The 13,056-nt window shown below is 46.0% G+C and overlaps 2 protein-coding genes across 17 annotated transcripts in view; both read left to right on the top strand.

Moving 5' to 3' along the window:
- The window catches only part of HRH1 (histamine receptor H1), a 75,968-nt gene extending 69,009 nt beyond the window's left edge, over window positions 1-6,959 (top strand). For 4 of the 6 annotated variants that reach the window (XM_031470907.2, XM_064496254.1, XM_031470904.2 and 1 more), the window contains one exon: window positions 3,103-6,959. In XM_031470907.2, coding sequence (XP_031326767.1) covers window positions 3,138-4,598 — 1,461 coding nt within the window. In that variant the 5' untranslated portion in view covers window positions 3,103-3,137 and the 3' untranslated portion in view covers window positions 4,599-6,959. The remainder of the gene's footprint in view (window positions 1-3,102) is intronic. The other 2 variants (XM_031470903.2, XM_031470909.2) reach the window with 1 other exon arrangement.
- Window positions 1-13,056, top strand: part of ATG7 (autophagy related 7) — a 307,951-nt gene that overhangs the window by 68,914 nt on the left and 225,981 nt on the right. For 6 of the 11 annotated variants that reach the window (XM_031470899.2, XM_031470894.2, XM_010984928.3 and 3 more), the window contains exon 1: window positions 11,428-11,487. The exons of 1 other annotated variant lie outside the window; for it this stretch is intronic. The gene's annotated coding sequence lies outside the window, so the exon portion shown is untranslated. Of the gene's footprint in view, window positions 1-11,427; window positions 11,488-13,056 lie in introns of those variants that run through there. 4 more of the 11 variants (XM_031470897.2, XM_031470896.2, XM_031470893.2 and 1 more) reach the window with 4 other exon arrangements.

The raw sequence follows: 13,056 nt of genomic DNA, 5'->3' as shown, positions 1-13,056 counted from the left end.
CAATGAAAAAAATTGTTTCCCTTTCTGTGTATGAGACGAAGAGAGAAAAGAGAAATAGAAAAGAGAAATTTCCTCTCGGCAATGAGGAAGGAGAAATGAGACGGTTCTGTGGGAGTGGGAGGTTAGGGCTCCCTTGGGAATGCCTAGCTGTGGGAGTGTTGTAGAGAAGCGCTTCCTCCTTCTTCCCAACCAAAATAAAAAATAAGAACCCCTGAGATGATGCTGCGTTAGCCTCCTTTCCTCCTCCCCAAGGTGGCTGTGGACAATTCCAAGCAATCTGGACTTGGTGAAGGCTGAAGGTGAAGCTGTGTAAGGTCCTGGAGGTATGGGGTGGACAGAGATACAGGCTGAAGCTGTAGATTTGGGAGTTGTCCTCACAGAGGCGATGGCTGGAGTGGGGTGGGGTGGGTGGGTAAGACCCCCGAGGCCGACAGCAGAGAGTGATGGGAGCAGAGGGCAGGCCTGGGGCACTGGAAGAGAAGGTGATGCTATGGAAGAGGCCAAAGGAGTCGGACGGCTGCTCTGGCTGTGGCGGCTCGGAGCTGGAGGAGAGCGTGGAAATTTACCCAAAGCGAGACTCTAAAAAGGAGACCTGGAAAACCCTTTAGAGGGCACCCACCCCACCTCCCACATTTGCCCCATGAGAGGACACAGGCTGAGAGATCACTCAGCAACTTAGTGACACATCTGGGGCAAAATCAGTGCTGCCCCAGTGGTGCTTTTCCAACAAAGTAACTTAAAGGGTTCCTTCCACAAGAATCTTGGGGTCTTGCTTGTTTTTTTTTAAGTAAAGTGTAGTTGATGTACAATGCTATGTATGTCACAGGTGTAAAACACACTGATTCAATTTTTATAGATTGCACTCCATTTATACTTGTTATAAAATATTGGCTATATTCCCTGTGTCGTGCACGATATCCTCGTAGCTTTTTTGTTTTATACATAATAGCGTGTACCTCTTAACCCCCACCCCTATCTTGCCCCTCCCCCTTCCCTCTCCCCACTGATAGTCATTAGTTTGTGCTCTTTATCTGTGAGTCGGCTTCTTTTTTGTTATATTCACTAGCTTGTTTTGTTTTTTTAGATTCCCATATAAATGATATCATGCAGTATTTGTCTTTCTCTGTCTGACTTATTTCACTTATCTTATCTGACTTATTTCCAAGTCCATCCATGTTGTTGCAAGTGGTAAAATTTCATTCTTTTTTATGGCTGAGTAGTATTCTGTTGTTTATGTATATCACATCTTCCTTATCCATTCCCCTATTGTTGGACACTTAGTTTGCTTCCATATCTTGGCAATTGTAAATAATGCTGCTATGAAGATTGAGGTGGGTGCACTTTTTCGAATTAGCATTCTCATTTTTTTCGAATATATACCCAGGAGTAGAATTGCTGGGTGGAATGGTACTTCTATATTTAGTTTTTTGAGAAACCTCCATACTGGTTTCCACAGTGGCTGCACCAATTTACACCCCCATCAACAGTGTCCGAGGGTCTCCTTTTCTCCACATCCTTGCCAATGTTTGTTATTTGTTTTCTTTTTGATGACAGATGTTCTGACTGGTGTGAGGTGGTGCATCCTTGAGGTGTTGACTTGGATTTCCCTCATGATTAGCAATGTTGAGCATCTTTTCGTGTGCTTGTTGGCCATTTGCATGTCCTCTTTGCTAAAATGTCTCTTCAAGTCTTCTGCCCATTTTTAATCAGGTTGTTTATTTTTGATGTTGAGTTGTATGAGCTGTTTATATATTTTGGATATTAACCCCTTGTCGCCCATAACATTCACAAATATTTTCTCCCATTCAGTGGGTTGTCTTTTCATTTTGTTGGTGGTTTCCTTTGCTGTGCAAAAGCTCCTAAGTTTAATTAAGTCCATTTGTGTATTTGGGGCCTTGCTTTTTATGTTTAAAAACCATATGAATTTAGCCTTCTACTCAAGAATTTATCTGGCTTTGTCTTAACATAAAAGCAATTCATTTTTGCTAAATTATCAGGAGACCTTTGCACTCTGTTAGTAGTTCTCAGTTTTCTTTAAACTCACACCACTTTTAGACTGAATTTAAAAATCTAAAAATGCCTTCTGGAAGTTTTGATACCTGCTTCAACCTCCCACTATTAACAGGATCCAATCTGTTTTTGGTACAGCCCCTCTAGCAAAGAAAGTTTTAGTACATATTACTTTGTGTAGTTTATGTAATAAAAAAATTTCAAATATAAAAGTAAAATGATAACTATGCTTTCTCAAATAATATAGCCCTCTTCCCACTTGAGCACCACTCATCTGAGGAGCTATGCCAGGTTTATTTCATTCCTCATGTGCCCCGATAAGCTCCCCCATATAGGTTAGGAGTGCTTTTAGACGCAAGTAAAAACTCCCACAACAGTGGCTTAAGCAAAAAAGATACTTAATTATTCCCCATAATAACCAGCCTGGAGGAAGAAGATTCCAGGGTCAGTTCAGCAGCCCAGTAATCACAGGACTCTGGGCTGGCGTCTCAGTGGTTTTCTTGGCGTTTTCGTGATGGCCCCAGGATAACTGCCTTGGCCCCACACATCGCTTCCTGTCAGGAAGGAGGTGGCAAGTAAGAAACACTCTTTTAGTTGCTTTGCTCATTTGTCAGAGAGGAACAACTTTCTAAAACCCCATCTCTACCACGAGACTTCCCCATCTACTTCCTTGGCCACAGTTGTGTCTCAGACCCACTCCTAGACCAGCCACTGGCAGAGAGGAACCACGGCACCATATGCAGCTTAGACCAGTCAGGATGCAGCCCACCTCCCAGAATACATGCGACTTGGGACGTATACAAACTTGGCCTTGTTTTTGCCCAATTCCCTCACTAGAACGTGAGCTCTTAGAGGGCAGAGATTCTTGTTTTGTTTGCTGCTCCATTCCCAACACCCAGAACAATACCAGGAATTCAACAGTCTCGGAAGGAAGGAAGGAAGGACTGGCTAAGGAAGCGGGCATACAGGCTGTGGGTAACCAGCAGCGTCTGTCGCCCCGACAGCACGCACGCCCAGTCTGGTCCCCGTGACTGCACTAAGCGACTGCTGACCACCAGGCTCTGACCTGAATCCTTGTGTCTTTCCTCCCAGGGAGTGAACCCTAGCTGGAGGCTACTCTTGTGCCAATGACTTTTCCCAACTCCTCCAGCGTCTCGGAAGACACGATGAATGACAGGAACAAGACCGCCACGGCTGACCCCCAGCTGATGCCCCTGGTGGTGGTCCTGAGCGCCGTCTCCTTGGTCACAGTGGGACTCAACCTGCTGGTCCTGTACGCTGTGCGGAGCGAGCGGAAGCTGCACACGGTGGGGAACCTGTACATCGTCAGCCTCTCGGTAGCAGATCTGATCGTGGGAGCCATCGTCATGCCCATGAACATCCTCTACCTCCTCATGTCCAGGTGGTCCCTAGGGCACCCTCTCTGCCTCTTCTGGCTTTCCATGGACTACGTGGCCAGCACAGCATCCATTTTCAGCGTCTTCATCTTGTGCATCGATCGCTACCGCTCTGTCCGGCAGCCCCTCAAGTACCTGAAGTACCGCACCAAGACCCGAGCATCGGCCACCATCCTGGCGGCCTGGTTTCTCTCCTTCCTGTGGGTCATTCCCATCCTGGGCTGGCATCGCTTCATATCGAAGCCCTTGCAGCACCGGGAGGGAAAGTGCGAGACAGACTTCTACGATGTCACCTGGTTCAAGGTCATGACCGCCATCATCAACTTCTACCTGCCCACCTTGCTCATGCTCTGGTTCTATGCCAAGATCTACAAGACTGTGCGGCGGCACTGTCAGCACCGGGAGCTCATCAACGGCTCCCTCCCTTCCTTTTCTGAAATTAAGCCAAAGCCAGACAACCCCAAGGTGGGGACTAAGAAGCAGAGGAAAGAGTCTTCCTGGGAGGTTCTGAAAAGGAAGCCAAAAGATGCTGGTGGTGGACCTGTTTTGAAGCCACCATCCCAAGACCCAAAGGAGATAAAATCTCTAGGTGTCTCCAGCCCAGAGGACGGAGAACTGGACAAATTCCATTGCTTCTCTCTTAACGTTGTGCAGCCGCAGACTGAGGCAGAGGGGAGTGGTGGGGGCCATGCGGCCGTCAATCAGAGCCAGAGCCAGCTCGAGACAGATGAGCAGGGCCTGAACATGCATGGGGTCACTGAGATCTTAGAGGGTCAGATCCTGGGTGACAGCCAGTCCTTCTCCCGGACAGACTCAGACACGCCCACAGAGCCAACACCCGGGAAAAGCAAATCGAGAAGTGGGTCTAACACAGGCCTGGATTATATCAAGTTCACTTGGAAGAGGCTCTGCTCGCAATCGAGACAGTATGTGTCTGGGTTGCACATGAACCGGGAACGGAAGGCCGCTAAACAACTGGGCTTCATCATGGCAGCCTTCATCCTTTGCTGGATTCCTTACTTCATCTTCTTCATGGTCATTGCCTTCTGCGAGAGCTGTTCTAACCAGCATGTGCACATGTTCACCATCTGGCTGGGCTACCTCAACTCCACGCTGAACCCCCTCATCTACCCTTTGTGCAATGAGAACTTCAAGAAGACGTTCAAGAAAATTCTGCACATTCGCTCCTAAGGGAGGCTGCAAGGGGGTACAACCAAGTGATGCTTACGATGTCCCTGAAGGAAATGGAGGGGGAAGGCCTGTGTGTGGCCGGCACCTGGCCTTTCTGGAGTCAAAAGAATGGTCTTAGGGGCTGGGTAGTTTGGAAGTTCAGAGGCACCACTGGAAGATCAGCAGATGGCGGTGGTCAGCAGAGAGCGCATACAATGAGAGCAGAGTATTTCCAAGAGAATCGAATCTGGATGAGCTCTCCTGCTTCTTGGGAAATGTGGGAGCCTCAGACTCTCATTGTAATGCAAGCTTTCAGACTCCAATTAATTGGCAACTGAAGGAACACGTGGGTAGAGTTCCGGTGGAGAATTAGACAGAACTCTGGAGCCTCCGTGGAATGGGGCTCTGTGACTGTGCAGAGACCTTACACATGCGGATAGATGCTGCCTCCTGCCAGGGGTCTCCTGGAGAGCGTGACAGCTATTCTACTGTGGCTGCCAGTTCTCGGAATGCCTCTCTTCCGAGCCTCTTAAAAGAGACCCTGTGTCTGAACCACCTGGGAAATTCTGCCTTATTATTTCTCACTCACGCACATCTTAGAGCTGATTGGAAGTTCTGCAGCTTGCATGTCCATCATTTTCAAAGCCAAGTTCCTTTTAGTGATTAAAAAAAAAAGGTTCAAAGCTGCCCTCAAAAGAAAGAGAAAAGGAATTTTTTTTTCCACTGGCTGTTCATTAAAAACAGAGAAAAGGGGGAATGGGGAGAAGACAGCCATACTTCTTAAGGGCTGTGCTGGGTTGATCTCATTTAAGTCCCACAACACCCCTCAACAGGAGGGTGGTGTTACTTGAGAAGCAGGTTGAAGTGCAGCAAGGTGCCTGAGGTCACAAAAGCTAGTTATGTGAGAGCCAGAATGCACAGTCTGTGGTTTCAGCTGATCATAACATTTTCTCCAAAAGGCAAAAATTTGTACTATTAAGTACGTATGTACACACACACAATTCTCAAGAATATGTTGAGAGCAGAAACAGCTGACATAGAAGATGTCTCTGTGGCCCCAGAGGTGATACTTTGGCAGGGACCGTGTGCGTTTTTACCTGTGAGTTCTGCTGTGTTTGTCCAAGAGAAGTCATCCTGGCCTTTTAGAGTCACACCTCTTCAGTAAAAACTCGCAAAGGCATGGGAACACACCGTTTTACTTGGTGTTTATATTGTAATCTGGTTGTGATTTATATTTTAAAACTTGATGCTAAATTATAATGTATGTAACCAGTGGGAGTACCTGTACGAGTTGGTATTTTACGTCTTGTGTTCCCATCTGCATGATCTGTTAAAATGAGAGACTTTTACCTACCTAAAATATATTTGAAACTATACTGTTACAAGTTTGATTTAATTTATTTTTCCGAGTCTCTTGGACTGAGAAGATACATTGAAATGTGGTGTCAACTGTTACAAGATCTGATACAGGTTTCTCTTTAGTTTCAGATCACATTTGTAAACGTCTTGAGTAAAGGACTAACTTTTTGTAACAAGTTCCACTCTCTAGTTTGAGCTCTCAAAACTCTTCTCCCTCAAAACTGGGGGAGCTAAGGAGACTTTTGTCCTGATTTCGAAGCTGCAGGCAGTATGTTTCCAGGTCAGAAACCTGGGAGAATTGCTTCCAGGATCCCTCAGGACCAAGGAGAACTTAAAAGGACCCGCTCGCACGGACAGGGGCTCAGTGCCAGCGGCTGATGCTGATGAATGGTCGAGGCAGCTGGTGAAGAGAAGCGGTTACCGGCTCTGACTCCGGGTCAACGAGACCTGGATTTGAGTCTGACAAGAACAGGAAATGGCCAATATAAATTGTCAGAGCCTAAAACACAAGCTGCAGTGCTGTGTACAGCATTTACGGCGCTTGTAGAGTGAATGGTACGCAGTGGGGCCTCATATGTGGTTTGAAAGTCCGCTGAGTGTGTACTGCGTGCCAGGCTCTGTCCTTCACCACTGTTATCTCATGGAATCTTGACAGCAGCCTCCTGAAGCAGGTTTCTGGGTTTTTATAAATAGGCAAACTGAAGCACAGAGAGGTCAGCAAGGACAGGCTCCAAGATCTGATCCTGGGCGGGCTCCTTTTCCACAGTATCAGCCCTCCCTTCCTACTCCTGCCTGTGTGGTTGGATCTTGAATTCATGGAAGACAGTGGATGATGGTGCAGACATACTCAGCCCTAGCCCACTTGGAAAAGAATCAGCAGCTGATGGCTTACACGAAATCCATTTGAAACCAGGCTCTCTGCCCTCAGTATGAAAATAAATACCTTCTTGGAAAAGGCTGTCAGAGACCTTGATTGTAGATACAAACTTGCAGACTCAGAAGCCCCTTTGAGTTTCTTTTCATGGGCTTACAGCTGATAAGCTTAAAGCCAGTTCCTCCACTGACCAATTTCCAAATGCTAAATGTTGGCTTCTTTTTAACTATTTACAAGGTTTACAACAATGCATGTTGGATGAGGTTTGTAAGAGCAGTTTTCTACAACTGCTGTGAAGTTAGAGTAACTGATTTTTGTTTTTCTTCATAGCCAGATATTGAGGAAGTTTCAATGTTTTGTCCCCAGAACACTGTTCTTGCACGGAGAGACCGAGCTGCAGAGAGGGGAGAAACAGCTAAAGAGGCTGCAAGTGAAGAGGGGAAAACCAGGGGCAGAAATAAAAGGAAACTAGGAGCGGAGGTTGCGGAGGGGGGCGGTTGGAGAGGAAGGACTAAAGGGAAGAGTTGAGAGACAGCAAGGGACAGAAGGGGGGGGCGGATAATGTGTAGAAGGACAGAGATGGGGAGACGTTAAGGGGCAGAGAGATGGAGATGTTTGGGGGAGACGAGGTGAGAAACTGAAGAATGAGAAGGGGGACAAAGAGTGCAAATCAAGTGGATAATACTAACACATGTGAGAAAAATCTACATTCAAGGACATAGTCTTCATTAATGGATTCATATGTTAAGTATATTCAAAAGAAGAATAAGTCATCCTTAGTTTTTGATAAAGAGAAAATGCTTTCAAACACTTTTCTGGAGACAACATGAAAACCAGTTAACTACAGCATCCCATAAATCTGTACGAGCTTGTGAAGCCATTCCATCCAATAGAAATTGCTATAAAACCTTAGAAGTCGGTAAGTTAGTGTTACCTGGAAAACTGGGTTCCCTTCTTGGTGGGTGTGGAGCAAAAGACACAATCAAGTCAAAGAGCTGGAGAAGGAAGGATTTATTGCAGCAAATAAGGAGAAACCGGGGATCTTTCCCAAAGCAGGGTCTCCCCAGTCAGCAAAACTGGGAAAGTTTTAAGTTAAGAGTACATGCATATTCATGAAGGCACTTGGGTGTGGATCAAGGTCACAAGGGTCAGAAAAGTCAACATTATCAACCTTAGGTTCCAGCTAACCGAGTGGTTGAGCACCCGAGGAAGGTTTAAATTCTGCAAAACAGCTCCAGAAAGTGTTTCACACTAGCCTTTACCATGGAAACACAACTGGGAGTCTTTACAACTGATTTATCTTTGCTGCTGTTACTTCTCTTGCCTGATAACATCACCTGCATTCTTATGTTCCCTAAGGATCATTCATTACTGAGACCTGTTCCAGGGCAAGCCCTGTGGCCAGGCTTAGACCACAAAATGGCTTAGGCCACAAATGTCTTCTCTTATATCAAGAAAGCCATGCTTTCTCTGGGGACCCCTACTCTGTCTGCTTACATTAGCAAAATGTCCATTCAGAAAATCCATGATTTGTTCCCGGGTTTTGGCAGCTTGAAAAAAAAAAAATCCATGAGTTTGCAGATTGGCCATTTGATAAATTGATCACTTAGCTACTTGTCTGGCAGAAAATTGCTTCTCTTTCTTTTGAAGATGGGTCTTCCAGGAGGTAGATTTAAGCCATAACACAGGGTGGAGAAGACTCTGGGCTCTCCTCGCTGCAGTGCACCCTAAGTGCTGTAAAGAAACAATGCTGTTAAGACCTGATTTTGCCAACGTGTCATGCCACAGTTTCTTGGGCTTTCAAAGCCTACATTGTGTAGCACATGGTTCCTGTTGTGGGGAGTGTGTGGTATCCTCAACTGAGCTGCCAGGCAAGCGATGAAGGCGGGCTGACCTGAATCACTGTGGTCTTGAATAAGTGTCATGGGCTTTGTTGCCCTGCTGTGTCTCTGAACATTCTATGCCCTTTTTTTGGCTCCTGGTCTTGAAACATTCTCGACGCACCATCATCTTGGTGCCCCAATGGTCTTTGTCCCCTATCCTGGGCGGCAGGGGCAGATCTTCTGCTCTGAGCCTCACCCTAATTCCCTGCTAAGATGGAGGCCACATTTGTGACCAAAGTGACCACCTGTTTTCAGTCCTCGTCTGTTAATTTAATAAGTATTTTTGAGCACTTCTTGGGCCAGTCTTTGGGGCAGCCATTAGGAAACAATGGAGAACAAGACAGACATGGCTTCAACCCTGTGGAGCTACTTTAGGGTTGCAAGTGACAGAAACCCACTTTGTGAGTGGCTCCTGGGATATTTTGTGGAATCCAATAATGCTTTGGATGACCTGGCCGCGGAAAGGCTTGAGCCAAGTCAGCCACAGCAATCTTAACAACCTGAATCCTGGGAAATTTCATGAGGACGCTGCCATTGACCTACGTGGATTATTCCTATTCCTACTCTCTGTGAACATTGGTTCCAAAGCTGAGGGTAAAGAACTGTCTTATGTTCACCTTCGTTGCAGTCAACTCTCAAGGGAGGTGGGGCCAGTTGGCACACATGGCACAAACACGGCTGGAGGACCAGCAGTTCTCAGAGGAACAGGAATCATGAGCTGGGCAGAAACTTCCAAAAAAGTATTAATTGCAAGGATCTTGAAGTCCAGCAGGGGAAATAAGCTTCTAAGGAACTAATTTCATTTAATCCAGCCTCATATATGCTTAACAGAGTGAAGCCTAGAGGTGGGTGGGTGTCAGGCATGCCTTCACTTAGGAGGTGACATTCCTACTGGTTTTTGTTTTTAAATCAAGTTTATTACATTCAATATATACAGTAATATGCACCCATTTAAAATGTAGAGTTCAGTGAGTTTTGACAAATGTGTATACCACGTCATCTCCATCTCAATCAAGATATAGAACATTTTAATCACTTCAGAAAGTTTCTTGTGCCTCTTTGCAGACAGCACTCCCCTTTGTGCTCCAAGTATCCACTGATGTGACTTCTATCACTATAGATTAGTTTTGCTGATTCTAGAACATTCCATAAGCGGAGTATGTACTCTTTTTCCATCAACACTTTGAGATTCACCCACATTTCAACTGGGTTTTGAAGACGAAGAGGAAGAAAGAGGAAATTGCAGGGATGGAGACATAAAAGAGCAGAATGGGCGGAGTGTAGCTTCAAGCATCAGAATGAGTTTGTTGTGACCCAAGCCTGCAGTCTGGGGGCAGTGGCAGCAGGGGAGCTTGATAAAGAGCTGACAATGTTAAATTCTACCTGAGCCAGGCACTCTTGAAAACCATGATGGTTATGAAATCCCCCGACTCTTTTGTGCTCTGGACATGGTTTACTGCAAACAAACATCCATTCGCCTATGACGTACCTAAGACTCGAGGATGCTCCCTTTGTTTACCTCTGTCAAGGCTGGACATAGCCCTTCTGAATTCCTGTTCTTCAGCTTATAAATGATCGACTGAACTTGCCTCCATTTATCAATCAGAACAAAACATTGGTTATTCAAATGTTGAGCTTCTTTCATTTCCCAGTCCCCTTACTTTTGACGCACCCTCAGCCTGAACCAGCATACAACCCCTCCTGAGAATAGGCGGCCTCAAGGTAAATCATTCTCTGATTTACAACAGTCCATCAGGCCACCCTTTCTTTCCGCTTTTCCACACCTAGTTCTTCCTGGCTTTCTTCACTCTTCCCAGGAAGGAAAAACTCTTTGCATAACCCTTGAGACTCTTGCAGATCTTTTGGTAGGAGCGGTCTCCCCATTGCTATAGTCTCTCCTCTTCCTCCTCCCCCACCCTTTGCAATATTCCTTTTGAATAAAGTATCTCCTTACTAAGTCTGGATTTGTTTTCCTATTTGGCAAACAGGCTTCTATTAGAATCCTAGCCCAAAAGCTCTTGAACTTTCAGCAAGCCACTAACTTTTCCTAGCCTCTGTTCTGTCATAGGAAAATGGGGATTATATAACGTTTACCTTGTAGGGCCTTTGTGGCGATTAGAGACTAGAAACCATGAAAACATGGTAGATACTCAATATATAGTAGTCTAGAGAGCTACATCAAAGTCATGGCTTTATGTCAGATTAAGTTTATACTCACTATTGTGTCTTCAACACTTGGCCAATACTAGCATATAGTATATGCTCAATAAACAATTTACAATGAATGACTATCCCATTGATGGAGGGGAGCTTTGAGAATAGTGCCTGGTTTAGGAAGAACAGATTGGTCACTGTCAACTGTCATCAGCCTCCAGGTATTAAAAAGGCCTATCTCTTCTCACTTGCCACCCTAATGGTCCCTGTGATACATTTGATGCTGCCTCTCCTGGAAAATGGAAATGATAATTCCTGTCATCCTCAAATTAAAGACAGAACGAAAAGCGATTTTTTTTTTTTAAAGCCTGACGGGCATATACATTCCCATAGCTGATAAGATAAAGTCTCTAGATTAGCTCTCACAAGGATGCCTGGCCCACCTCTTGATGCCCCGCCTTCCCCACGTCTCAAGTCCCTCCCACTCAGCCGGGTGCTAGGGGCTCCTTTACCCGGCTGGTCCGCGGCTCCGTGTGCGCACGCGCGCCGCCGCCGCCTCCGGGCAGGCGGGGGCGGGGCCCATTGCGTCATCCGGGCGCGCGCTGCAGACAGCGCCGTGGTTGCCGGAAGTTGGGCCGCGGTAAGTGAGCCGCGCTGGTGAGGGAGGAGTGGGGTCCTGTGAGGTCGGTTGTGGACGCCCGGGGAGAAGGGGAGAGCTCGGCGATGAGCGCGAGGGTCGCGGCGCGTCTGAAGGTCCTCCTCCAGGAAGGGGCTCTCCCTCCTGTAGGGAGTCACAGACTCCGGCTCTTGCCTTCTTGTCTCCAGTCACGTCCCCTCAGGCTAGTTCAGCCCGGGGTCTCCTGACTAGGGCGCTCCTGCTAGTTAACTTGTCAGTCCCTCCTGTCCTCTGGCAGCGAGTGCTCAGAATCTCCACGGGAGATAGGACGCCTGGGCGCGCATCCTGGCTTTGCCCAGTTTTGCTGTGTTGCTGGCGCGTCGCTGCCCTTGCTGAACCTCTCTTCTTCCTTCATCTGTCAAAGAGGAATGAGTATAAGGTCATTTATGAAGCGAGGAGGCTAAACTAAGTCACTTCCAAAGGCTTTTCTGAACTGAGGTTCTCGATGCCTTGGTTTGGTCCAGGGGTTACAAACTTCAATGCTTAGCCAGTCAGGTAAGGTAAATGGAGGTGTGAGAAAATTCTGGTGTCCGAAATAGAGTCGAACTTTTATTTTTACTGAATTGAGTTTTATGAACACAATACTAACAAAATGGTGTTGGAGAAATGAAACCAAGACTCCAGTGTGTGTGCACATACGCAATGTCTTTAAATTTTTTTAATTTTTCTTATTTTTGCAATGTCTTTAAGTTTGAACGCTGGTGACTAATACAATTTTTTTTAAACATTGGCAACTAATTTAATAAAGTATATTTTTAAAACTGCAACAGACACCAGACATATCTGAGGTTGCAAGTTTCAGACATCTGGGTACCAGACTCCCTTTGCCTTTGAATTCTTGGGTTTCTTCTATGACACCCCTGCCCACTGGTTAAATTTCTCGAGTGGCAGAAAGCTCACTACTTCTAGTTATTCCTGTTTGGTCTTCTCCAGCTCTGACTCTTAAAATGTCTTATGTCGAACTGAAAACTGTTACCTGGTAATCTGAGCTCATTGTCGTTCCTTCAGGCTCTTGGAATCTCTCTTCCACTTAATTTTCCTGCACGTGTTTGAAAGGTGCTGGTCAGTCTTCCTCTTCCCACCTTTCTTCTCCAGGCTAAGCACATTTCATTTATTTACCCAGAGTAAAATGTGCAATGACCAAGAGTTTTGTCTTGTTTTATTTACAGTTATATTCCCAGTATATAGAAGAGTGCCTAGCATGTATATGTTCAATAAATATTTATTGAGTAGATGAATAAAACAAACAGTCGATTGCCTGATGTGCCAGGCCTTATTGTAAGCACTGGTTGGGTAGTGACAAAATAAGACAGAAAAGAACCCTGTTTCATGGAGCCTATTTGATGGTTGTGGTACTGGTGCCAGCTGTGGTGGTGATTGTCAGTGATTCGATGCTGTCAATAATACAGTACTTTTAGTGGGTAGCAGGTGTTTCAGATCCTGATGGATGCTACAAAAAAAGACAGGGTAATAGGATGGAGAGTAATAGGTGGAAAGCAGATGGAGCTATTTTAAAAGCCAGCTGGTCAAGGA

Source organism: Camelus dromedarius, chromosome 17 (genome assembly GCF_036321535.1).
Source record: "Camelus dromedarius isolate mCamDro1 chromosome 17, mCamDro1.pat, whole genome shotgun sequence".
Classification (NCBI taxonomy): Eukaryota; Metazoa; Chordata; class Mammalia; order Artiodactyla; family Camelidae; genus Camelus; species Camelus dromedarius.
This window is presented reverse-complemented; position numbering and strand designations above follow the sequence as displayed.